Raw genomic sequence first — 26,885 nt, 5'->3', positions numbered from 1 at the left:
AGTGTTGTCTGAGTTTATTTTCTAATATGATTTTCGTAACCGTCTTTAACTAAAATGAGTCGTTTTTTCGATGTCTTATCCTCACTTCTTCCTTGGTTGTGTTGAAATACTGTTGGTGATGTTGACATTAGTGTGATGGATGTCCAGAGGGCAAAGCGTTCAAACAGAGCAAAGCGCCAAACAGTAGCAGAGATACAGCAGGATGATGAGACAGAAGGGGAAACACACAAAAAAAGACAATTATGAAAGCTAACACAAAGCCAGGTTCCTCCAGGAATGCGTCAAGAAATCCGAGAGATTTTAAGGCATGAAAGTAAACTTCAATAGAATCCATCGATAAAATAAGGAACAACAAAAAAAATAAAATCACAGCTAACAAAACCGACACTGGGAAAGAAAAGGTGGTCCAAGCAGATGACACTGAACTAGAAGAAACACTGAATAAGAATCCAACCTCTCTATGCACACAACGCTCAGCTGACAGAAAGGGTTTAAATGAAAAGGATTTTCAGATCTTACATTTAGACTCTAAGCTGAAAAACGGTGTGACATCACTGGTGAGACGTGCTGAATGAAATATGTTTACACATTCTTGTTTACTGAGCCGGTAAGGAATTCTGAAATGCTGGTTGATTTGTTTTCATTCACCAAGTCTTAGTATCACTGCTCGGTCTCAGGCGTAAAATCGGAATGATCTCCTTTCACTTTTAGGAAAATAAACAAAACCGGAAAAGGAAGAGAGTTTTTTTTGTTGTTGTATAAAAGTGAATCTGGAGACAATGACATGACGGATGTAGTAATAATGCCAGACAATAATCTCTTCAGCACATAATCTTTATAATTTACGCCAGACGGCTCAATTTCAAGATTAGATTAAGTCGTACAGGATCCTTAGATACCCGACTAGTCTCACTGGAAAGCTGCAGGTTTGACACCTTGAATGCACAAGAAACACAAACTCAACGTCCAGGGAGAATAAAAATCAATCACCTGGAATAAAATATCCAGATATTCATGCCCTCAGCTCTAAAATGACACTAAAATGTTACACACAAGTGTAAAACAACAGCATGTTTTTTGACTCAGGAGTATCACTGGGTGTGTGTTTGTCTCTATAAGAAGTCATAGACTGAGAAACAAATAGAATAACATGAGAAAGAGGGAAGCAAGAAGAAGAAGAAAAAGATTTGGTGCCTGTGGGAGAAAGAGGGACAGAAGAGGAGAGGTTCTGCTCTGTGTCCACTCAGTGATGAGCCCTACGTGTCATGTGATGCTGTCATGTGATTAAGCGTATTCTCCAGAGAGGATCATGGAATTACAGGTAATCAGCAACACTACTGCACACGCCCACACATGTACATAAGCTTGAAAGACTGCTCTACTGACACAGCTACACTTTGGTCACTGGAGCAGCTCTTTTACTTTCTCTTTCAGCAGACAGACACTGAAACTATTAACCCAGACAGTGATTATTACTCCTAGAATGTATTTATGAGCCAAATCTCCTTTTACAGCTACAAAAAGCTCTGCTGGAATGTTTTTGAAGTTTGCTAATGTGTTGAAAATCCCAACATTTTACCAGTAATCATTACAACACTATCCTGCTAACCAGCTGCTTGTTTACTCTCAAACTAATTTTATTGCAATATCTATCTAATTCAAAAGTAAGGCTGCAACTAACGATTATTTTCACTATCAATTGATCTGTTGATTACTTTCTCGATTAATGAATTAGTTGTTTAGTCTACAAAATGTCAGAAACATTGAAAAATGTCATTTTCCAAAAGCAACAACAACCCAAACATATTCATTTTACTGTCATAGAAATCAGAAAATATTCACATTTGAGAAGCTGAAACCAAAGAATTTGGACATTTTTTTCTTAAAGAATGACTCCAAACGATTAATCGATAACCAAAATAGTTGGCAACTACTCTCTGGGTCCTCCTTACCGGCAGGTCAACACTGACGTCCGTCCCGTCCAACAAGGATACACGGCAGGTGATGATAGACTTTGCATCCCCAGCAGCAGGGATGTGCGTCGTGGCACGCTGGGCCTCCCGTAACCGGGCTTTCTCTGCATGTTTCCGGATGGAGCGTCGCCCCAGCGTCCTGCGCAGGAAACTCAGCATGATGGGGGGGGAGAGGGAGGGTCAAACTACCACACCTGTGAGGAGACAGGGAAGAGAGACAAACAAGTCTTAATTTTCTATTTGTAAACTGAACAGGCCTTCGGAAATGTTACATATTTATAACATGGTGGACGACAGGTGTATACTAGTGCCAACTAAATTGTTGCTCCATCAGATTGTAGGTTATTATGTCAGCTGACATGTAGAAAGTTATCCATCATGAATACCTGACTCAGACTGGAATAGCACTACTTGTGGTTCATATTATCATAAATATTGTCAATATTAGGCTCTTATTTAATATTTTGGGTTCAGATGCTGAACCTAACCACTATTTATTTGTCTAATTTGGTTATGTTAGCTTTGCAATGTTACCTCTGGCTGTTACCCGACAGCTGACGTCAGAGGTGAGTCTTTTTGTTTGTTTTCTAAGTGAATATTTTGGTGGTTTTTGGGAATAATTTGTGACACAATAAAACCTAACCAAACCAGAGGCAACTAGGACAGTGGTTCTCATCTTTTGCTTTTAGATATTTTATTACAAAAATGAAACCAATAACCAAAATAGTCATACAATCTGTCATTGTGTTACTTATAAATGGGATTATGGTGAAAATAAACGATTCCCCCTTTATGCTGGGGACCCCTGGAACTCCCCCCAAAAGGATCCTGTGGGGTCCCAGGACCCCACTTTGAGAACCACAGGACTAGAATATATGTTGACTATCCAACTTCTGTCAACTTAGCAAGTTAAAACCTGATGAAACATCACTGGATATCACTTATTATCAGCTGGGTAGAAGAGGAATCAATATATGGAGTTGACCAGTAACCCTAACGCATGCTTGTCGCTATCTCACAGGTTAATGCTTCATATATTATTAACAGTAACGGTATGTGGTTGAATATACTATAATTTCAGTGCTAAAATGTTACAATAACATAGCAAACGTTAATATAGCAAGAGTAACAACACCTGCCTGGCGATAACGTTATTTAAAAACACTTATATTGAACGATAATTAAGCAAAAAAACACATAAAACTAAACCAAAACAAAATAAGGATAAAAGTGTGAGAGGTCGTTAATGATATTACACTAATTAACGCTAAATGACTGAAAAAGTTAGCTAGTAGTTAGCTAGTTTAACGGTTACTTCAAGGATGTTTGCTCGGTGGCGTTAATTGTGGTTTCAGGTCAGCCAGGAGAGGAAACCGCTGAGATGGACTAGCTTAGCTCCAAGAAAACCTCAAATATTAAAAACGCGTCAGAAAACAAGTAGGATATTTGCTGGAAACATTTTAGCAAAACAAAACAATCAGTTTAATCCTTCGCTTCACTTGTAGCCAGCTACGGCCCCGAAGTACCTGGTGTAAAGCAGAAAGCAACAGGTGTGCGCTCGATTTCAACGCAAGAGCTAACCGTTAGCGGTTGCTCGCCTAGTATACTTCAGGCTCCGACCGTACAAGCGAGGTCCAGTGCAGCAAAACAAACGCCGCCTCTAGCTCTAATGCAAGCTGGATCCGACAAACACTTGCTCCGTGTAACAACAGCCACTTGTGGATCCGAGGAGGAGGTGTGGATGAAGGGATACTTACAGAAACCTCCTCGTATGGGGAATTCACCGCGAAAGCACGTCCGCTTGCATTGCAGACGACTAAACGGCAACGTCGTACACTTCCATGGTTTGTTAAATTGTCCCTCTATTCCTTCTGATTTTCTACTGCGGGATAATTTCTCTCCCAGGTCCCAACAAAAAAAAAAGTAGGAGGCAAAGCTCTCCTCAGGATGTGACGTCAGGATAAATCCCTAACAAAAACTTGATTAGCATTTTTAAAGCGACACACGTTTTCTGAACTGGTGTAGTCTAATTAAACTTCTCGTACATGGTATTATGTTCTCACCTAAAAACAAAAAAACAAAACACACACTTAATTATACTTACATTTGGTAGTTTGCATTCAAGGTTTTCAATTATTATGTGTAATGTGTTAAAACAAGGCCAGAGAAAACAAACTGCTATACTTTTATATAGTCAAATATGTAAATAACCACACATTCATGAAATAGTTGTAGTGTTGCTGTTTCAAACCTCCAGTGGTAGAAAATTGGCCTTCTCATTCATTTTCTGGTTTTCAAGCAAACTTTATAGTCTCCCACTTCCATTTGACAAAGGCACCACCCTCTGGATACTTTGGGAATTAAAAAAAAAAGTGTATAAATGTGTCCCAAAGACAACCAGAAGAGCTGTGGTGCATTTAGGTTTCAGGGGTCATTAAGCATTTATTGTGTACAGAGGCAGTGTTTTAAGTTCCTGCCCCATCAGCAAGTATTTAAAAAAAATATTTTAAGTGTCATTTTGAAGCATACTGAACATAGACTCTGCTTTGAAGTGTATCCTGACCTCTCTCTGCTTATTTTAGATTTTTTCATTCTGACAGTCTGAAGCACATCGGTTCATAATTGTGTGCGTTGGAAGCTTTGCCATCAATAAAACCCCAAATCTGAATCTTTATGGTGCAAGAATGGGATGATCAGCTGTACTAAAATGTATACATGCATGTTTTTGGCTGTTTCCTCTTTGAAATGTCTGGTTACACTGCCTACAAAATTCACTGTCTTCATAATCTCATCCTAATGAAGTAAGCCTATCATATAGTGATATACAACACAACTGTACTGTAAAAATGATGGAAAGTACAGTATGGAGACTGTATTATATTGTGTGGGCTGCATGTACAGTAGTGTTACAACTGTGTGCCTGTGATCCTCCTTTCAGGAAGTACAGTAGCATGCATGCATCTTTTATCTGCTTTGGGGGCTTTAATGCACAGTAATAGCTACCGCTGTGGCCTCTGTGAGTACTCTAATCTATAAATATCTATAAATCTTGGGCTTAAAATACTATTATAAAAGGAGATGGTAGATCCAAAGTGCCTTATCCATCACTTCATCTCACATTATCATAAATCTTTAAGGTTTAAGGCTTATTGCAAGACAGCGCAGAGTTGTCTGTCAGGCAATTTATTTTCCTAGAAAATCCTATTTTCACAGTGTATCTTATTCTTTCTTTTTGGACAGCCACTATAGTATAAAAAGTGTTTTTGCCATTTGATCTGGAGTTTGATATTGCAGAGATTGAGCTCTTTGGCCACCTCGTGACAAGTTGCTTCACTTAACTGTTAAATCTAACAAATTTAAAAAGGCTAAATATGTTAAAAAATAAGTGATTCTGGTCATCCTAACATTGCCAAACCTCACTTTTACAGTGTGGAAAAGCAAGGTGATCTGAAGCCACGTCTCCATGCTTCGACAGACAAGCTTTAATTGTTCACAATCAAGCTTATAGACATGTCCAAAGCACCGAAAAAAACCATGATTCCAGAAAGAAACAAGCAACTGAGAACAAAAGTTGTTTTTTTTTTATGACACAGGTAGGAGTTAACCAAGGGTATATAAGGTAAAACATTTCTTATTATTTTGTGTTTCATTATATATACACTCGCTGTTATAGATAACGTTTCAAATAAAAACAAAATTTTTTTGAAATAGCAGTCTTGAAATACACACCATTTGTGTCACATTTGAATCATCCAAATGAGAAAAAAAAAAAAAAAATTAAAAACAAAAAAATATTTCTGCTCACAAATGATTTTCCCTTTTATTTTAAAGATTTTTTTTTCATATACAACATTGTATTTACATGGTCTAGTATTATTTACACAAAATTAACAAGTGGCACTGTGTAGTTAGGAGTTCTTTTCTTTTTCTTGTTCCCTACAGGTGTCTTTATTTTAAAACAAAATAAAAAAAAAAGATAAATTAAAAAAAAAAAGGAACAACTCATTTTTTTAACAATGTCTCCAACTTTTTTTTAATTTTTTCAGTAGCACTACCTGCCACTCAGCCTTCTACAAAGTGCTGTCCTTTCCCTACCCAACTAGAACTGTTTTCATCTTTGCAAAAATACAACTCGACTAACCCGAACCCTCCCTATTTCTGGTCCCCTCCATGCTACCTTTGATCAGTACCCTAAACGCACCAATTATGTGTCAACGACAAAACACTTTGAACACAGACAGCTCGTTGCTGGACATTTTGTGCAGATGGAAACTCTTGGCAGCCCTGATTGATCAATTATTAACTTTTCTCTGCAGGGCCGGTGTTTTATTTTCTCGTTAGAAATTGCCAAGGTTTTTTGAACTTATTATTGATGCCGCTATCAGGAGGGCTTCGATGTTAATTAATTTAAATTTGGTGGTAATTTGATTTAGTTGGCCCTGCTGCTGAATACAAAAATTGCTGGAAAAGAAGCCACTGGGTGTTGAATGGTGTTTCTTTTGATTACAACCTCATACATGTAGAGTCTGCAATGTATTTGTAACTGTCAATATAAATGTTTAAACCAGTTATTCGGTAAGTCATTCACTGGCTAGCCTCAGTTTGTCCCCCCTGTGGAGAACAAGCTTGTTTGATACTGCGCTACTGTACCAGTGGTATTCTGCTCAGATGTGTCATTTGCCTGGAGGCCATGCAGAGAGAGTGGGATCCATGAACAGAGTTGGAAATAAGTACTCAACATGTCAACATGTTTTTCATTTAACATATTTTTCAGTGAAGCTATTCATATGAAATTAAGACCAGACATTGGTATTGACTCAATAAGACAACACAGCTAAAGAAATCATAACATTGCAATCAATAAAAGTTATGTGGATTAAACTGGAATGACACAGGAAAACAAAGTATTGAACACGCAGTAAGAAAAAGCACTGAACCATGTAATTTCACTAATTAGTCCTCTAACCTGTGCTGATTAGAATCAGCTGGGTTAGTGCATGTGGCTGTTAGTACTTCCACTCTTTTAAAAAAAGGGTTTGCCATCTGCGAATCCATCATTTCTTACCAAGCATTCATGCAAGAGGTAGAGGCAAGGAGCTCTCTCAAGACTTTCGCAACAAGATTGTTGAGCAACAGAGGAATGGCACAGGTTACTGCCTTATTTCTCAACTCCTAAATGTTCCCGTAAGAACCGCTGGTGCCGTTAACCACAAGTGGAAGAAGCATCACTCCACTGTCAACCGGCCAAGCACAGGAGCTCCTCGCAAGATTGCTGACTGGGCAGTAAGTAAAGAAGAGTGGCCCGAGATCCAAGGACCATTAGAGAAGGGCTCCAGAATGACCTGGAAGAAGCAGGTAATGCACTCCACTCCGGTACTGAAGACACGTTGAGGCTCGTTTGAAGTTTGCGGCACAACATTTGGAGAAGTGTGGTGAGACGAGACACCAATTGAAGTTCTTGGCAATAATACTACGCGCCATGTTTGGAGGAGAAATGGTTCTGCATGACCCTGTAAGTCCCATACCTACAATGGAGTTCAGAGATGGAAGCATTATGGTATAGGGGCTGTTTCTTCTTCTCATGGTACCGGCAGAATCTAAATTGTCGAAGGAAACATGAATGGAGCTGTACATCGGGATATTCTTGAAATGAATCTGTTGCCATCCACCAGGACAATGAGGATGAGATGCGGGTGGACCCTCCAACAGGACAACAATCCAAAACATACTGCAAAGGAGACTCACAACTGGTTCAAGAGAAAGAAAATAAAGGTGTTGGAATTACCCGATCAATCACCCGACTTGAACTTAACAGAACATTTGTAGAAGCAACTGACAAAACCGCCCCTGGACAATGTGAGAGATTAGTGTCTTCATACAGGAAGCGTCTTGAAGCCATCATTGCAAACAAAGGCTTCTCCACCGAGTATTGAATACATTTCAGTTAGCGTGTTCAATACTTTTTTTCCAGTGTCATTCCAATTTAACGCACATAACTATATTTATTTTTTTATTATTATGACTTCTACATACACTTCTGTGTTATGTTGAGTTAACACCAATGTCTGGTCTTAACATGTGAATAGCTGCACTGGAAATATGTTTACTGAAAAAAAAAAAAATGTTGACGTGTTAAATTCATTTTCCCCCCACTGTATAATGATATAAAAGGGACATCTGGGGAAGAACAATGAGAACGGACTGTGGATGTTGCGTGGGCTCTACTGAAATGACTGATGTTGCCTGAGAGAAGGAGTTAAGCAGACTTTTGCGAGAGGACTGCAATACAGAGGAGATTTAAAAAAAAAAAAAGAGTGAAGAGGAAAGCAGTTTCTGGGCTCTTCTTGATCCCACCTCTACATGTGGCCAAAGTACAGTATGATTCAGCTGTTTAAAAGGGAGGTATGGTTTGAATTGTTGTTTCGCAGGCAAAGATTCAGCCTGGTTCTTAGGACAGTCCTACAAAAAAAAAAAAAACTCTCCAAGAGCGCTCCGTCCGCATTTCTTTAGACAAAACTTGAGATCAGGTTAGATTAGGTTTGTGGCATTATGTCACAACCTTTCATTCCAGTTAACGGACAAGCAGGCTTTAACCAGACAGCTAAAACAATGTTAGAAATGGCGGCGGAAGGAGTGGTACACAGAGAGAGATAGATAAAGACAGAAATCTGAATACGCAAACACACTCTCTCTCGCTCACACACACACACACACACACGCAGCAGTAGGTTTATCCAGCAGAATCCACTGAAAGAGCCGATGACAGCAGGTACTGAAGCAGCCGATAAGAAAAATATATCTCAAATTATGACGAGGCTACACTCCATACTGCTTTTGAAAAGTACAATGACAAAGTAGCCTGTACTCGGACAAAGAAAAAGATAACAAGCAACCTGATGCTGGGTTTTGTGAATTCAAAATACAAGTCAGACATCATCATCATCATTTAGTCACTTATCACCCATAACATTATCCCGTAACATCATCATTATCTCGGCTTTTAAAAACAACATGTGCCTTTTTAAAATGACGAAGTACCATTGGAAAAGATCAAATAAAAAAAAAACAAAAAGTATTGGTTGAATGTTCTGTTTGGGCTGCTTCTTTGAACTGTCAGCTGTTCAGACAACATGGAAAATAATTAAACAGCAAGGGTTTGTTTAAAGCTCTGCTCCAGTGACCTCTGGACCCCACTGAAAAACTTAGTAAAAAAAAAAAAAAGAATTCCTTGAGGAAATTTCCTCTGAAACGCAAATTATTAGTCTTACAAAATGTAATGCTGGGGTCACATGATTGCTTGCACAAACAGGTGACAGTAAAGTCCACCAATCTCAACTGCAAACGTGTAAACAGGGACGTAAGGTTTGCTCCAATTTACAAAATCCAAATGTCTTGACCCTCTGGATATTTAAAGAAAAAAAAATAATAAGTGGGGAGGTCAGTGGAGGGAGCCGTTTAAGTTCTGTTTTTACCATTTGCACAAAGGTTGAGATCAGTTCACTGTCAACTCTGTCAACAAAGCAAGCAAATTTTCTAAAAAAAAAAATTGGGGGAAAAATGTATTGCATGAAGCTACTAGCAGATTTCAATCACTTACTTAATGTCTGTTGAACAGTATGACCCCTATTTGTTTCTCAGGTTCTATCATAACGACCTGTTGCAAAGCATGGAAGAAATATCTGGGTTGTACGACGGCGGTCATTCAGATGATGGAAGCCACAGCTGTTTGCTGTCAGTGTCTGGTTCAAGGACACTTCAGCAGGGAGGATGCTTCAAGACCTGGGGACACTCTCTTCCCTGCTCTGTCCTTTGCAAATAAACGGCAGGTTTGATTTAAACACTGAACGGACTGCGTATGAATTTGAAGAGAGAAGGGAACTGACCTCAGCCTTGTTTCCTAGCTTCATCAGCCACAACAGCTGGGAAATAGCTTAGATTGTAACTCAGTGAGGTCGTGTGTTTACCGAGCCCTCTCTTTTATGACAACGTCTTTGTTCTCGTGTCGAAACGACGTGCCGTCGAGCGACGTGAGAGTTAATATCAAATAATCGATGCTGAAAAGTTTCGATGGGAGATTTGCGATAACGCAGCGACAGTAGCTGCTGTGACGAGCACGAAAAAGTGAAAGAGAGGTGCCCAGTGAACACAGGCCCTGAGGATTGTAAACCAGTTATGTTCTTCTACCACGCCAAAACAATGGCCACTTCAGAGCATGTGTGTCTGTAAGCTCAAAAACACAGCACAAAGCAGGATAAAGTATCCAACTTGCCACAGCATTGAACAAGAGGTGAGACACAAAGTGCTTTCGGCTGTCCATCTGTCAGTCTGTGCTGTCAGAAACTTAGACAAGAAAGCTGAGAAAGATAAAATCAAGTACAATAAATTAAATCACTGTTTTTTTTTTGTTTTTTTTCTCCACAAAAAGCAAAAGAAATAAAGAAGTAGTTAGAAGAAGAGGAATCACACTACTTTACTACCTAAAATTTAATCAGGAAAGCATGAAGCTCTAGACTCATACAAACAAACATACAACTTTTTTTTTTTTTGTTCAGTGGACAGGGTTTGACACAAACTAAAACACAATAAATACTCTTTCTGAGGAACAAAAGATAAGGTATATCTCTTTATCAGCTAAAAGGACACTAAAAAAAGGCAGGTCCGTCTGGCAGACTCGCTCAGAAGGGGACAGGGCGACCCTTTTGGGAGGGGGAAAAAAAAGGGGAGGTGAGGGGGGGAGCTTTTCATCCGTGGGGGGAGCCCTTCCCCTTCGTACTTATGGCACTACAGCAATTCCCCATCCACATTTTATTCTCTCATACTTTTATCTTTTCATTCTTTGTATACTTTTTTTCATTACCCTGAACATACAATATCCTCTAATGGTACCTAGTCAACACAGCTGGATTTCTTTTTTAAATTCTAGTTTGTCCTTGATTTTCACGTGTGTGTTTGTCTTTTAGTTTTTTTTCCATTTTTGTCAGCATAAAGTGCAACAGTGCTTTTGTTCTCTCCTCCGGCCACCTGGCCTCCTCCTGGTAACCCCTGATGACCCCGAGGGTCAAACGTCACGGGTTAGCAGGATCGGGGTCAGGGTTCGCGCTGGTCTCGCTGGTCACGCTAGTGGCGCTAGCGACACTCGGCTCCTCCACCTCCTCCTCTTCTTCCTCCTCCTCCTCCTCCTCCTCCCCCTCTTCTGTCACTTCTCCAACGTCTAGCACCTCCACCTCTTCGTCGTCATCGTCCTCTTCGTCCAGACCTCCTTCCAGCAACTCCGCCGCGACGGCCGCCTCCCCGTCCTCCGTCGCCGCCGCCGCTGTCTCTTCTTTCTCTTCTCCTGCTTTCTGCTGTTCCTTCTTCTCCTCCTCCCCCCGCTCCTCATCCACCTTTTCTCTCTGCTGGTAGAGGGCGATCTTGAGTGGTTTGACCAGACCCTCTTCATAGACTTTCAGGATAGCCTCACATACAAAGCGGTACTGACTCTGATGGAGAGAGAGAGAGAGAGAAAGAGAGAGAGAGATTTTAGCTGATGGATTAAAGTGGGTGGAAGAAGCTGGACAGACAAATGGATGCGTCTACATACGGGTGTCTGTATCATCATAGCCCTCTGGTCTCTCATGGTTCTGACGATATCTAGAGGATACACTGGCTGACCGCACTCCATTAGACACAATGCCGTCTCCATGGTGATCAGAACCCCTGTCCGACCAATCCCCGCGCTGGAAAAAAGCGGCGGGGGGGGGGGAAAGAAAGAAATGGATGTTTAGTTACAAAACAAATGCAAACTGTGAAAGTGTGAGGCGACAGAGAACGGAGGGAGAGAGGACTGATTCAAAACACACAAAACAGTTTCAGGAAATCAGCTGTTGTAAGAACGCCGGCTGTACCTGCAGTGTACCACCATCGGCTGGTCCTGTCCCGCCCGTTTGGTCCGAACCAGAGCCACAAAATCCAGGAAATCAGTGGAGTCATCGGGGACGCCGTGGTCTGGCCACGCCAGGTACTGGATCTGTGTAAGCTCTCTCTGCTGCTCACTCTGAACAAGCACACACACACACACACACAGAGAGGGAAGAGAAGAAAACACATTTAACATTAGAGAATCTCTTTCAGAAAGGCTTCTTTAATATTCGAGGCCTCGGAAACAACAACACGATGGAATTAATTATTCTTTTATAACACTCAGAGACCAAAAACAGGTATTGTATTTCATGTGGGCGACCTCCAAGCATGTTTCATCAAACTCCGTGTCCTACGGGGAGAAGATTGCACGCAACCCCGTTTGCGTAATTATGACCTTTAAAGATGTTATGAAATGAGCAGTGTGGATGATAAACAGTGGTTTTATTCTTTTCAATCCCTCCCCCTCCACTGGACCACTTGGTGATCCACACGATGCTATTTCCCAATTTTATGAATCATCAGATACTTCAACGATCAGTCGATTGACAGAAGATTAATTGTCAACGATTTTGATAGTCAGTTGTTTTTAAGTCTGATTTTAAGAGAGGCCAAAATTATCTGGTTCCAGTTTCACAAATGAGTATAATATCATATGTATGAATGTTTTCTGGTTTATTTAGTCTTTAGTGATAGTAAACTAAGTATCTATGGATTTTTGACTGTTGTTCGGGACAAAAGAAGACATTTGATCTGTAAAGATAATTCAAACTTTCTCTGTTGTTTCATTAAAAGGGAAGTGTCGCAACAGAACGCACGCTCGATGATAAAAAAGTTAGCGAGATTTAAACCCCACAGGGATAAAATGATGATTTAAGCATAAACACACAGGATCTACAGCAGATAACACTTACTGACCACTGTTTCATGTGCAAGTCAGAGGCTCTTCAATATAACCCTCGCTGCATTGCCATGGTAACACATCTATCTCCATAGCAACAATCACAGGCAGAGGAGAATGCTAATTGCCTCCTCCTACAGCCATATATTTTAAAGGTCATGATACATAAGGCAACACGCAGGGAAGTAATCAGGAAAACACAGACTGCAAAGAATTTGATCCTCCGTTAAAAGTCAATTTTATGAGTTCTGAAAAAAACAAAAACAAAAATAATACTGCCAAAAAAAACAACAATATTACAGCAAAGATGTATTACAAAGATAAATTTACCTGCACTATTCTGCATCCATAAACAAACAGAAGCTCTTTCATTTAGAGGGATGCAAAATGTTCACTGTGACATGTTGGAAGTTAAGACTGCAAAAATAAAACAAACTTGCTCTTCTCCCGTTTCTGTTTTTCCATCGTCCCACTCTCTGTTTGGTCTCTCTCTCTCTTGCTCTCTTTTTCAGCAATGTGACTGACTGGGGTGGTCTGGTTGTCATGGTAACCAGATCCCAATACGTGGCCCGCATGCAGCAGCGGGAGCCAGAAAAAGAACAGCCCACACTGGTCACTATGGCAACACACCTCCTCGGGGTCCTCAGCGGCTCATCCTTCCTGAGACACTGGTCCCTGTCTTTTTTTGATTGGACCGCGAGCGCCTTTCTCTGCGTTTCCTCTCCTCTGGCCTCCTCTCTAACCTGCTCTGGTAATCAGCGCCAACGATCTGGCTTCACACTCCTCGCTCCCTCGTTTTCTCTCTTTTTTTTCGGCCTAGCTTTCCTCCTCTTTTTTTTTTTTTTTTTTTCATCCTCTCTTTTTTTGAGCGTGTTAACAGTCTGGTTACCTGCGTGTGCATGAGAGTCATTTCCCGGACCAGGAAGGCAGAGTTGCCCTCCTCGTTGTGGCACGTTACGGTAAAGTCTCCGTAGGTGGCGCTGCTGTCCGGGTTGGGCCAGTACTGGTGGCACTTCACCTAAAAACAACACAGATAACGGATTATGTTTATTTACTGAACAGGTTACTACTGTTATTTTCAGCTCAGAGGTCAGAGGTCAATCCCCCATTACTCCTACTCCAAGCAAAATAATGCATATTCTTACTCCTCAATCCATCTGGAAATAGTGAGTTGCATAATAAGAACATCCACTAGTATACTAAAGGTGATGATTCTCATATTTTCTGTCAAAGGACAATATAAACATATTTCCTTTTGCAACCAAACACTGTTCCTATTGTAAAACTGAAAGTCGCATCATTTTCACAGTAATTTCACTTCCTTATTTCATGTATTTAATATGTTCAAATTAAGAAAAAAACATGGCAGAAGCCTCTTTCCCACAGTGTGCTGTAAATAATAAAATATTTTGATCATTTGAAATATTTTGACAGCAGACAATCTGGAATCTCTACTGATGGTTAAAGCTGTGTTTTGCCAATTAAGCTCGATTCAAAAAGGGGATACAGTAACGTCACGCATGGATTCACTGACAACCTAATTTTTTTTGAACATGCTGCAGTCAGTATGTTGTTTCCAGTCTTTGAGGGATACTTCTACGTACCCGCCCCCTCTCGACTTGTGTTGTCAGCATGACCACCATAGACGAGCCCTGCTCCCAGGTCATTTGCCAGAAGTCGGCGCAGGTGTTGGGCAGGGGGCCCTGGCATGCTATGTAGCGGTTTATAAGACTGGAGGCTGGAATCTCCATCTACAAAGAGAGAGAGAGAAACAACAGACAGATTGAGATTCAGAGGTGTTCGGTTGGTTTGCGAGGATCTTTTTCTTATTATTTTCATCTGAGAGGATGTGATTTTTGTGTTTTCGGCAGCGCGGAGCTAAAAGGTACAGACCCAAAAAATTATTTAAGCCCCTCTTTATTACTTAAACATGTGTTGGCGATACTACTTGAAACTTATCCTGTTTGAATAAGCTTACATTTACAAGGTCAGACCTGCTAACAAATTCTGTAAAACTCAAGTCTGAATCGAACACAGCCGCATGACGGAAAGACTAAAGCTCCACAAAGTCAAATAAACTAAAATAAAAACTACATTTGCATCTTGCTTCAACTTCTTAGGAGCAGGGTTAAAAATGTCTCATGTAAGTATAATTTCTTGTTCACAAATCAAGTAAAGTCAGCTAATTTTAAAGTTGTCGAGGAAGTTTTTCATCAGCCTATAAAAATGTGTTTTCATTGATATTTTTTGCCTTGTGGTGTGCCAACTGCTCAATGCCAACTGCTTACGGTATGAATATCAAAACACTTACACTACATACAAAGCAAATAGGAATGAAATGATAAGCAAGAGAGTGTATTCTATCTAACAAAGGATGATATGGATGAGAAAACTCAACAGCGAATGTGGAGGGTTGATTAGACGAGTGAGAAGCAGGCGAAGTATCCATTCGGGCTACAAATGGTCGTTATTTATATTTGAATATAAACAATCATTCAACTGTAAAATACATTGTTCAAGTCTCTCACTGATGCAGCCTGGGAGAAAGCCAACAAAACTTCTTCTTCCTTTATAATCATATATTATCCATCAGTGCTGTTATTGGTAACTCTGTCTCTAACAGTCCTGTCATGTTTGAATAAAGCAGATAAACAACATATGTGTAACAGAAACCTGTGTTTGAATGCCAAAAAGCCAAAACCCTTAACAGATGGATGAAGCCAGTAATGTCTGAAAATGGCTTAAATTAATAAACATCACAAAAAAAAAAAAGAGTAGCACTTCACCTAAAACATCTGCTGACAGCTGTTTATGTCTGGATGACTCAAAAACATGCAAAACATTAACTCGCAATGTTTTTAACTTTAGCTCGTTAAACTTCTTCACTATGGTGGTTCATACATTACTTCACCAGCGTGTTTCAATATGTGTTTTGATGGTTGGCAAAAAAAAAAACAGACCACCCACCGAGCCTCAAACAGAAACATGAAAGACGAAAATACAAGGGGAAACCGACTCACATTGATGTAATTTGCATTGATGTAGTCATCTGTGCTTTTCAGAATGACCCGTGTGGCATCATCTGCAGAGAGAGAGAGAGAGAGAGAGAGAGAGGTTGGTTAGATTATAGATCGAGAATGATGACATAGAGAGAGAGAGAGAGACAGCGAGAACAGAGAGAAGAAGAAGAAGCTCAATTGACAAAGGAAGAAACAACAGATCAAGAAGAAAACGGGTGAAGAAGAAAGAGAGCGTGATGTGGTGATACATTTTTAAACACACACAAAAGCTAACAGAAATAGACAGCCGTATAATCCGTATAAGCGAGCACGTACAAGGAGAGATGTCTCTGTAGCGATTTTTGGAAACGTTCTGAGGTAATTTGGCACACAGCATGGTCATCCCCGGCCTCTTCCTGTACAGTTGCTGTAAAGAAAAGGGAACACAAATTGAAATTTAGCTTACAGTAATCATAATAACCATTTCTTTGTCCACTTTGTACATTTACACATGTGAAAACACACTTCTAAGTGTTTTTGAGCGCATGAGAGCTTGCATTCAGTGACCTGCATTTATGTGCGTGTTTGTTTTTTAATATAACATTCCTCTTCGCTAATAGCACAGTAAAAGAGTTTGAACAGGAAGCTGTTAAGTGACGATGATAAAAGACAGGAAGTTATTGGAATGCGGAGGAGGAAAGAAACGTGTGAGAAATCCTCAAAAACATCTCGTTAAAAAAACCTGCAATTCCTCAAGTTTTTTTGTGTATCCACCCCATGAAAAGTGTGTTTTTTTTTTTCCCCTCACATCAAACTGTGCCAGTATGGCTCCGCTGCTCAGGCCTTCTTTCAGGGTGACCATAGAGTCCCTCAAAGCATGCTGGTCTAGCTGGGCGGGATCCTGAGGGGACTTCTCTGGGATGTACTGAAAATCTGGCTCCGAGTCCGCCTTCTCCTCCACCACATCATAGATGGCTGGACCGGTAGAAGAAAGAAAGAAAAGTGTCACAGTTTACATACACATGGCTGTTTATGTAGGCTGAAGGCCTCCAGGGATGGATTTATTTAAGCGCCGAAGATAAAGAAATATTTACTGATGCACCGGACCATAGGAAATATAGTTCACCGATGGGATGGAAATATTTATATGCCTGAAATACAAAAATACCGCAAAACACAAAATGTGAACTGACAGGCGTTCAATACATTGATGCAATCTTATATGTGCTTTGATGTAAGAGAGGATATAATGCATAAATCCCTCTCTGACCCAGTTAAAATGTCAAGAATTTCAATGTTTCATCATCTTCAAACGCTCCCCCCTCCCCACCTCCCTGATGCTGATTAAAAGGAAACGCTTTGCTTTTCATTTTCGACACCGTGGATACATATAGCTGAGATGTACAGAAAGCAAAAAAAACCTACGACTCATATAAGTGAGATTTGAGCAGTCAGGAAAAATACCAGAAGTAGAATCAAAGCTGGTGACCAGATGTGTAGCTGTTAATCTCCAGGAGTGGCATACACCAGCTGTTCACATGTTCAAATTTAGCCTGGTTGTAACGGAAATGTTTACCTAAGTGAAGATTTGTTGTTACTACAGAAAATATTCACACCCAGTAACTGCCAGGAGCGACTGTAACACAGCAAAGCAAGTGGGAAAAAAAAATTGCTTATTAATAAGTGACCTTATTTATGACAAAGTTCAATATGTGGGTCACATGACGACGACTAAGATACAGTAATCTCCATGACAACGGAGCAAACTATCAGCTGAGGAAGACCGTGAAATGCGGGTCATAACTCGCATTTCACAACAACATAGCAACATGCTATAAGGTCAACACATCTGATTTGATTGAAAGTATTTATAATATGCAGGCTCTACTTTCAAACAATGACAAGTAACCTTCATTAATTATTAGTAATTAATTAGATATGCCTTATATTTAAATAGAAAAACACTAAGACAACAAACAAAATACTCCTCAAATTGCAAAGCATTATATATGTAAATATATATAAAAAAAACCAAAGTCATACCTACATCTAAGACTGTCAGGTGAGTTTAATAAATCACTTTATGTTATCTTTGTTACAGCTGCAGCGACTTCCTGTTTACACCATTGTCTCGCTTTTAATCGGGAAGATGCTACAGATGTTTCCCAGCAAAAGATTTGCACATTACTAAAAGGCCTTTACAGTACAAGCCGAGACATTCCTAGTAATCCCGTTTAGTAAATCACTAGTATGGAACAAGGTAGTTCTAATTAGTAAGCAAAAAACAAAGAAGATTATACACTTAGTAAAGGAAACTTGGTAAAGGATTTATGAATAGCTGGTTCACTAGTAAATGGATTACATTTCCTCCTGCAATTCCTCACACACTGGATAGTGTTTTAGTGTGTCAAAGCTGAAACATACAGGAGGCGCACAAAATAACAGGTAAATCAAATTTGATCAAATGCTGTCTGATAAAAAAAAAAAGCAATAAATACAACCCACTTATGACGTAGTAGTGTTGTGTTGCATTACACTGTAAGACTTTCCAATTATTTTGTCCGTCCTTTGTATTTGTCAAAGATTAAATTTAGAGTAGTTACAGTAGATCCAGCCAAAAGGTACAACTCACCGTTTGGTCTGACCAATAGGATGAGCTCCCCAGAGTGACTCTCACAGCTGGCCTTGATGAACATGACCACCTGGTCATGAGTGTGGTCAGAGATGTCCCGCCCATTAATTAAGACCACCTGGTCGCCCTCGTTAAGGCGAGGCACACACAGGTCAGCCTGAAGGGGAGGAGAGAGAGAGAGAGAGAGAGAGAGAGAATGTTAGTAACATGTTTAATTTAATAAAATGTTTCTAATAGGAGAGAAAATGTCTTCAAATATGAAAATACTAAAATAGTGGATATTTGTGGAGCTGCATTTGTTTTTTTATAAACTCAGCACCAGTTGTAGAAAATATACTGTAGTAGTCATCTACTGACTATATGGGGTAGTTGTTGACTTACAGATGTTCCCGGAGCCACTCTGGACACGATGATGGGCATCTTCTGGTCAGCACCACCCTGGAAAACACCCAGTTCAAGATCAGTTAACAGCAGAAAGACTTATACAAATGCAAAAGGTTAAGAAAGGTTTTGACTACTTTGCTTAAAAAACAAAGAAAAGTTAGATGGTGAGTTGAGCCAAGGAACCAAAAAGACAGAAGGGCAGTGAACAGACTAGTATCCCTCTTTACCTTAACATTGAAGCCAAAACGTCCATGTTCATCAGGTCTCATCTTGATCAGGACCAGATTATCATGAGGGACAACTCCATTTAGCTGGAAGAGCAAAGTTGAACAGATACATCAAATCCACATCCTGTTTTCTTCCATATAATCCTCCTCTGACACATTAACTACACAAAATCATTTTATAAAAATAAAAGTCATGTTTCTGGCCACCTGATGAATGTTGGACTGATATTTCCTTCCTTTGACGTCTCCAAATGGTCCATTATGTTAACCAGGATGCATTAACTTTGTCTATTGTTTGGTGCTGGACAGGAAGTGTACAGTGTGTTTATCAGTTTGTTTGATGGCAGCTGCTAAGACTCAATCATATGGAGGCTCTTTAAAACCAAAACAATGAGCTAAAGGAGGCTAAAAGCTTCCTTAAAGTTGAAGAATTTGGTGTTTATTCTGTGTTTTCAAGATTAGGAAGCCTTTTTACATTACACAAAGTGATGTTGTTCAACTTTAATATCAAAAGTAATATTGATTAATGCAGGTTTGAGATGTAGTCTTTTTCCTCAATAAAGAATTGTACTTCAGCGAACTGCAAGAAACATCTTAAAGAAGATTTGTCATCGACGATTGCCATGGTAACAGTGTTCTAGCTCAGATTAATCAAATCTTTGCAAACCAAACCATTGTTGATTCTGCTGAGTGTTTTTTTTTTAGAGTGGTTATATAAATGTTTAGCTACAAATGAGAAAAAGTGTACTGAGAGAAAGAACATGATTTATTTTAGTTCCTAAGGATGTTTGTGTACTGAAAAAACGGACTTCACAACGCACTCCTGTATACAACCATCCTGAGACCATGTATCTGAATTTGTGCCAAGAAAGATTTTCGAGGAAATGAAAGAGGACTACCGAGAAGATGTTTGAGATTCTTACTGTACTAAATTTTCTTTATTGTTAATCTCATGTCGTGAGTGTTTGTGTCGCCTCACTGACCGTGGTCTTGTCAGCGTTGACGGGGACGTCGTACATCTCGTTGAGGTGGTTGTCCAGGAGGCTCTGTTGAGAGTGGGCCTGGATGATCTGGCTCAAGGTCTTCCTGCTCAGCTGCTTGGGGGGCAAAGCTGGAGGTTGGCCGTCCACCCCCTCTGGAGACCTGAGAGTGGCGGAGAGAGAGAGAGTAGAAGGGGGCGTGGGAAAGCGAATGTCAGGGACAGAGAGAGAAAGACAGAAAGGAAGAGCAAGAGATAAAAGTGTTTATTTCAAAAAATCTGGGAAAAGAAATGTTCTTGCTGTAGTGCTGATTCCCCTTTTGCATCCCTATTCAACATGATCACACTTGTATCCAGTAGGGAACAAAACATGACTTCATTATAACTGTAAAAAGTAGAAAAATAATCTCACAAGTTGCTGTTTAGTAGCTATGACTGCTGATGGAGGAGGGGTCATGGCCTGGCACTTTAAAGATGGAGGGAAATCAAAAGCACAAACATACAGGTAAAGAAAAACACAAAACAATTAATGGCCTAAGCTGAAGGTCTGCCTGTTTGTTAAAGAGCTGAGCTTCGGAAGAAAAAAGAGAGAAGAACGGAGAGAAACGGATAAAAAGGGGAATGAGACAGAAAGAGATTGCAAGAGACAGAGAAGCTTAATAGCACTGTGTTAGTCACAATGCATTAACCTCAATAAAAGAGCTACAAGAGGAAGTAAAACACCCCCCCCCTCCCCTCCATCATCCAGACAATAAAAGGCAGTGTGTCTCAGTGTGTATGGTGAAACAACATGGTCCATCAGGTAAGGCTTTCGTGTGTGTGTGTGTGTGTGTGTGTGTGTGAGAGAGGTTGCGCACAGACACTCCTTAGGGGCGGGAGCACCAGTCAAAGAGCATTGACTTTATTTTGGCTGCTGCTACTGGTGCCACTTTGCGTCTTAAACACACACACACACACACGCAAACTAACATTTATTATGGGTCAACACCAGGTCAGGCTTTCAGAAAGGAGGGCAGAGTGCACACCGGGCCCGAGTCAAGACTGCACATCCTCCTACATCCGTACTATGTTTCACAACACGGCGCAGATGAGTGAAACGGATATCTACATACCTTCACATACGTTAGCTAAGGGCCCCGGGGGTAAAGAGATTTAAACCCTAGTCGACATCAGACACGAGCTGAGTTCTGCTCTTAGTCATCCTTTAGTCAAACGCTTTTATTGTAACTAAATCATAAATGTCTACTTCTGCTTAGAGAAGACTTTAAAAGCATCACAGAGGACTGAACTAAATGAGTGCAGACAGTGATGGAGGAATCACATGCGGCTACGCGGGGTGACCCGAGTCTAAAACGAGCTGCAAAACAACCACCATGTTGCACTAAAAGCCATAGAGTGACACTTTCAATGCACAGGCTTTCAGGCACAGTGTTTCAGTATGAAACACTGTATGATTATAGCGTACGCAGTCATTTATCATAAAATACCATACAGTTGCATGCCATGTTGTGCTACACTATTCTGTATAATTGTAGCTTTCTGCTACACTGAGACTGTCATGGAAATGACTACGTTTTTTAAAACCATCACTGTCAATGCGCCGGGGTTCGCTTAACAGCTCAATTTCACCCTACACGACTAAAAACAGGACATTTTACAGTCAGGTTGTCAGAGACTTATTGTTTTGCTTTGTGGAATTGACACGACGTACAGAAAAAACTGCTGCTCTGTTGGAAAAACAGTAGATTTTAATTTAGTTTTGATGGAGACTGGAGGAACATTGGGGAAGGTGATGCTTATATGTAGTCAATGTATATCAGTCTTTAAGATTAGGGATGCCTGATTCTCACCAAAGACAATCCAGAATTAAGTCTAGCTGGCACAAAGAGGTGGTTATTACATACAAGGTTTAGGACTGATAGCTCCCCAAACTGTAATCTGGATTTGGACCAAATCTTTTAAGTAGACATCACAGTGGGGATGGCAGAAGAGGTTATTCAGAGCCACCAAAGCTAAAAGAGATGATAAAAAAAAAAAACATCAATTTGTTTCTTTTGACACCAGTATACTTTAGGAAATTGTAACCAGTAAAGTATTTTTTCAACATTTGCAACCAAGTGGTAATATTTGAGATTAGGAAGGTCCAGCAGCCCGCCCTTTTTTATTTTTCTTATCCTTGAGTTTTTCATGGTTTGAATAAAGCATAAACTAATCTTCTCTAGTCAGCGAAAAAAGTAGGCACAAAAAATTGGGAAATTGGGGAAGTGGGACATTAAAACTGACACGAGAATTGGAAAAATAATAACTGCCTCTGAAGGACAAAAACATACACGGGGCCAATAAAAGCCAATAAAATAACACGCATGGGTAATGTCTGAGGATGAGAGAGCAGGTGATTATGTCATCTTTTGGCTCTGTAACAGACAGATGAGCCAATAACTTGGTGTGTGTGTGTGTGTGTGTGTGTGTGAGAAGCTTTGCCACTGTATTGTTACTTAACCACTCTGCTTTCCAACTGAGAGATGTTCCTTCTTGCCATCTCTATTCTCTCTCTCTCTCTCTCTCTCTCTCTCTCTCTCTCTCTCTCTCACACACACACACACACACCTACTGTGTCAACAGAAGAATGCATGCCATGTCTACAATGCATCTTTTGCCTCATTCAGAGAGAAATAAGCACAAAAGCACACACAGCCACATGTGTGTGCGTTTCCAGCTCCGCAGAGCACACAATGGTCCAGCTGGAAAATCTGGCTAAAATATAATAACTTCATATTTTTTGTTAACACTGATTAAACGACTTCACGACCAGATTCTTACTGTCAGAATGATAACTTTCCAGCCTTTGAAGCAATTATAGAGTCACACGGGCCAGTGAAAACATTCTGTCACTGAACATTTTTTAAGCATTTTAAACATATTTTAAAACACTTAAAGCACCATCCGACTGAGTCAGAGAGCAAATGACTACTAGCACAGTTAAAAGGGTTATTTTTAAGTGTTTCCATCAGGTGTGTAATAAATAAACCAACAAATACCAAAAGGGCCATGCTACAACATTTTGAGACGGCATTTGTAACAAAAACAATCAGAATATGAGGCATAACAAGTAAAAATAAGATTTCAGATACCAATGAGACGACAGTTTCAATAAGACTTTGATGATTTTTGCATCTAGAGTTTCAAAATTCACTCACACTCCATTTAACTTTAATTCAAAGGCTTTGAAAACACACACACACACACACACACACACACATACTGATTCCTAGTTCAGCTCTGCTGTACTACCAAGCAACCCGCTCCAAACATATTTTACGGGTTGTTTTTCCAAAGAGTTCATCTTTCCAAAGGGGCCAGCTAAGTGACACTGGGAGAGGGTGTGAACTGTCGGGAGAAGCCACAGACACAGACAGAAATTTAAAAAAACCAGTCAACTCAGCACTACAGTCAGACAGAGTGGCACTAACGCTGATGAGTTAAATTAAACTTGAAAATTAAAGGGCGGCTGGTTTTTTTTGATGTCTGCTTTATATACGAGGCTGTGAATTTACTGTGAAATCTATTGCGCTGCCACCGAGTCCAACGTTGATGTGTTTTTTTTTTCCCCCCCGAGAGAAACAGCTTTAAAGAAATGTGGGAACGTGCATCAAAAACATAATGAAAGAAAAAAGGAAAGAACAAGACGAGAGCGATAGTAAGACGGTCGTGATTTCATCGAGCGTCACGCGGGAGAGCGAAACTTACGGGGTGGAGTCCAAGCTGATGCTGTTGGCCTGCGTGGACGATGCCGACTTGTGATTGGAGGAGAAGACGGGCAAGCTGGGCGAAGCGTGTATCACGTGATCGACCAGGTGGCCGACGGACGACGGGCGTAGTCGCGTGCCCTCTTGTACGAACAGCGAGTTCCTGAAAAACACAGACAAAAGGACTGAGTATTCAACCTGAAAACCTTTTATGCATTTATCAGCACCAAATATATGTTTGTCATTACAGTCCAGACATTAGAAACATGAGAAAAAAACTGTATCAATCAAATATATTTGCTATAAAACTATATCATACCTCCTTTTTAACTGAATGAATGAATCACTTTGTTGCTGTGATTCATTTGCTGTCAAAATCATTCATTTTTAAATACACCTCACCGTGCTGAATATGATTACATTAAGAAATCCACTGCCAGAAGTGTTTGAAATTAAACTGATGTGAACTCCTGGCCTGCTATGAACCCTGGAACATGGACTCACTGATTGGGTGTCCCAGGTGGCGAGCGGGTGGGCAGGCTCTGGGTCTCCAGTCTCTCATCTGATAGGCTGTTCCTGCTCACCGACTCCCAGTCAGTCCCGCCCACCAATTTCCTGGCTAGTGGCTTGCTGGGAGATCTGCTCAAAAGGGATGAAATGCAAGCAAACGAGACATGAATTTCGATTGTTGTGAAATTTAACAAAAAAAAAAAACAACATATTACTATTCCTGTAGTGTTTATTCCTCAGAGGCTTCTAACTGCTAAGCCAAAAAAGTCATGTCTATTACCTGGCAAACACTCGGTCCTTGATGCCCTTCTCCTTTCCATACTGCACAGACTGCACCTCTGTCCGCCCGCTACAAACAGAAACAAAAACAAAACTGTCAATGAACTCATGAGAAAGAAAACTTGAGTTTACTGTAAATGAAATGAACTCTGAAAAGCCCTGACAGGATTAGGATTAGCATTAAAAACTGTTTACTTGAAGTTCACTTTCACATCCCGGTGTTTACTGACTATTTCCTGAAAATGAGATACACGGGGTATACGGTTCTCCTTTATTGTTTCACTCCGCAGAGATAAGAACTACTTTGATGGCATCAGTCCCTGAAACCTTTTCTGAAACTTGCTGCCTAAAAAAAATGACCAAATCATTCAAAACTAACACCAGCATGAAGAGTTGAGCTGTCAGGTGTTGTCTGTAAGCCAGAGACAAGCGCAACATATTCAACACGGACATGTTGTCATTCAATACACTGTTAACAATATGTTAAGAACACAAAGTCCAATCTAAAAGTGTGCTCTTATGGGAAAGTCAGTCAATATTCTCGAGGGCCAAAACACGCCCACACACACACCGTTGAGCCAAACATCAGAGCGGGACTCCGTCGCTGCAGCTCAATAATGCATCACAAGACCTCCGACTCACATCTTTCACTCACGTTTCATAGAAAAAAAAAGGAGATAAAGAATTCTACAAATGAAGTTAAACTAAGTTGTCACTGGGCGATGTCATCATACATTATGGAGGAAAGTCTCTTGAGAAGTTCTTTTATTTTACTCACAGTCCACCTTTCGACTTTAAAGTTGCAAGGTAGAACACAGTTAGTTTCCCTCTTTTTTTTTTTTTTTTTTAAAGGTAAACCATAAATAATTAAGTTGTGGTGTTCTGGGGGAAATTGCCTTCCAGTGTTTCAGCTTCTAACACCAAAGTGAAGCAACTGCACCGACTTCCAAGCGAACATGTACTTCTGTGATGTTTCCCAAACTGGGATTAAAGGGCTACGTTCACATTGCAGACCTTAACGCTCAATTCTGATTTTTTTTTTTTTTAGTCAGATTTGTTTATTTGTGTTGATGGTTCATGTTTGTAAGTGACATGTATCTGGCTCCAGTGTGAACACCGTTGAGAGGGGATGACCACGACACAGAAGACAGAACCGCATCTCGAGACTGTGGACGTTTGTGTTGCGGTTTCGGTCTCTGTTTCAGAACCGTTACACCCCTTGTGAACGTAGCCTAATACATCTGATTCGTACGTGTGTGTGTGTCTGACTAGGTTCTTTGTGGTTTCTTTCCATTCTTCTCTGTGCGTGTCCTCTTCCTCTTACCAGTATCTGAACTTTGAGCCCAGGGTGAAGTAGTGGGCGAAGAAGTTCTTCTGTGGCGGGATGGGTCTTTCCAGCCTGAAGAAGGTGTGGTGCTCCACGCAGGCCTTCCATAGGTTCTTACAGGCCCGGTAGTTCACCATGTTGAAACCCAACAGCGTCTCCCGGGTCTCGGTCTGTTAGCGTTAGGGAGGAGAAGACGACGGTTAAAGTAATACGCTGAGTTTTGGGATGTTGGATACCACCTCGAGAATTCAGTATTACTGAAAGATCAGATCATCTGAAATTCAACTGTAATTTATTCAACATGCAGTTCAGACAAGCTTTGTGTATATTAGCTGAAATTATATAACGTAAGCACAATGTTTTAAACTATCAGGGACGACGTTTCCATGTTGTTGTTTTTTTTTTAATGGGAAACAGTTCATGTACTTTGCAAGAGCAGCCTGTGTACAGATACAAAGGTCACAGATCCAAAAATAAACGTAGCAACATCAACTTTAATCAATTTATTACATTTAATTTGTTTTCCATTTACAAATCCCCAACTTATATGACTGAAATACATTACATACATACATTTGTTACTTAAAGTTCAGTCATTCTTCAGTGTTAGCAGAGATTCTCACCACTTATACAGTGACCAGCAGGGCAACATTCAAACAAACATACTGTATCATTAAGATTAGAGGCATTTATTTTGGACCAGAGGAGCGTTTACCAAGAATGTTTATTTAATTCAACTCACAGAGAAAAAAGAGAAAAAGAGGATGGAGGAGTAAAAGGGACAGAATGAAATTCTTGGCATCAAATTACTAGATGCAATCTATTTATTAACAGTTAAATGAAACATTTAACAATAACAGCCAGCCTCAGCTCTCTAGATGCATAAAGAGAGAAGGCAAAGAAGAGAAATTAGAGAGACAAAGGAAAATAAAGCACCATATCATTTAAATGTTACTTATAATCTCAATAATGACTCCGGTTTCAGAGGAGATGAGAGGAAAAAAATTAAGGAAAGCTTTTTATAGAGATGG

At 40.2% G+C, this 26,885-nt stretch overlaps 2 protein-coding genes across 3 annotated transcripts in view; both read right to left on the bottom strand.

Annotated features, from left to right (window-relative positions):
- epb41l5 (erythrocyte membrane protein band 4.1 like 5) overlaps nt 1-3,927 on the bottom strand; it is a 39,493-nt gene extending 35,566 nt beyond the window's left edge. The window contains exons 1-2 of the mRNA XM_042426394.1: nt 3,731-3,927; nt 1,953-2,167 (exon numbers count right to left, since the gene is read on the bottom strand). Coding sequence (XP_042282328.1) covers nt 1,953-2,132 — 180 coding nt within the window. The 5' untranslated portion in view covers nt 2,133-2,167; nt 3,731-3,927. The remainder of the gene's footprint in view (nt 1-1,952; nt 2,168-3,730) is intronic.
- A 6,511-nt stretch (nt 3,928-10,438) lies between these two features.
- Nucleotides 10,439-26,885, bottom strand: part of ptpn4a (protein tyrosine phosphatase non-receptor type 4a) — a 77,734-nt gene continuing 61,287 nt past the window's right edge. For both annotated transcript variants that reach the window (XM_042425790.1, XM_042425791.1), the window contains exons 12-27: nt 25,852-26,024; nt 24,529-24,597; nt 24,243-24,377; nt 23,740-23,901; nt 19,997-20,156; nt 19,014-19,097; nt 18,784-18,840; nt 18,403-18,559; nt 16,579-16,745; nt 16,107-16,197; nt 15,792-15,853; nt 14,376-14,522; nt 13,661-13,789; nt 11,858-12,006; nt 11,554-11,689; nt 10,439-11,452 (exon numbers count right to left, since the gene is read on the bottom strand). In XM_042425790.1, coding sequence (XP_042281724.1) covers nt 11,039-11,452; nt 11,554-11,689; nt 11,858-12,006; nt 13,661-13,789; nt 14,376-14,522; nt 15,792-15,853; nt 16,107-16,197; nt 16,579-16,745; nt 18,403-18,559; nt 18,784-18,840; nt 19,014-19,097; nt 19,997-20,156; nt 23,740-23,901; nt 24,243-24,377; nt 24,529-24,597; nt 25,852-26,024 — 2,292 coding nt within the window. In that variant the 3' untranslated portion in view covers nt 10,439-11,038. The remainder of the gene's footprint in view (nt 11,453-11,553; nt 11,690-11,857; nt 12,007-13,660; nt 13,790-14,375; nt 14,523-15,791; nt 15,854-16,106; nt 16,198-16,578; nt 16,746-18,402; nt 18,560-18,783; nt 18,841-19,013; nt 19,098-19,996; nt 20,157-23,739; nt 23,902-24,242; nt 24,378-24,528; nt 24,598-25,851; nt 26,025-26,885) is intronic.

Source organism: Thunnus maccoyii, chromosome 11 (genome assembly GCF_910596095.1).
Source record: "Thunnus maccoyii chromosome 11, fThuMac1.1, whole genome shotgun sequence".
Classification (NCBI taxonomy): domain Eukaryota; kingdom Metazoa; phylum Chordata; class Actinopteri; order Scombriformes; family Scombridae; genus Thunnus; species Thunnus maccoyii.
This window is presented reverse-complemented; position numbering and strand designations above follow the sequence as displayed.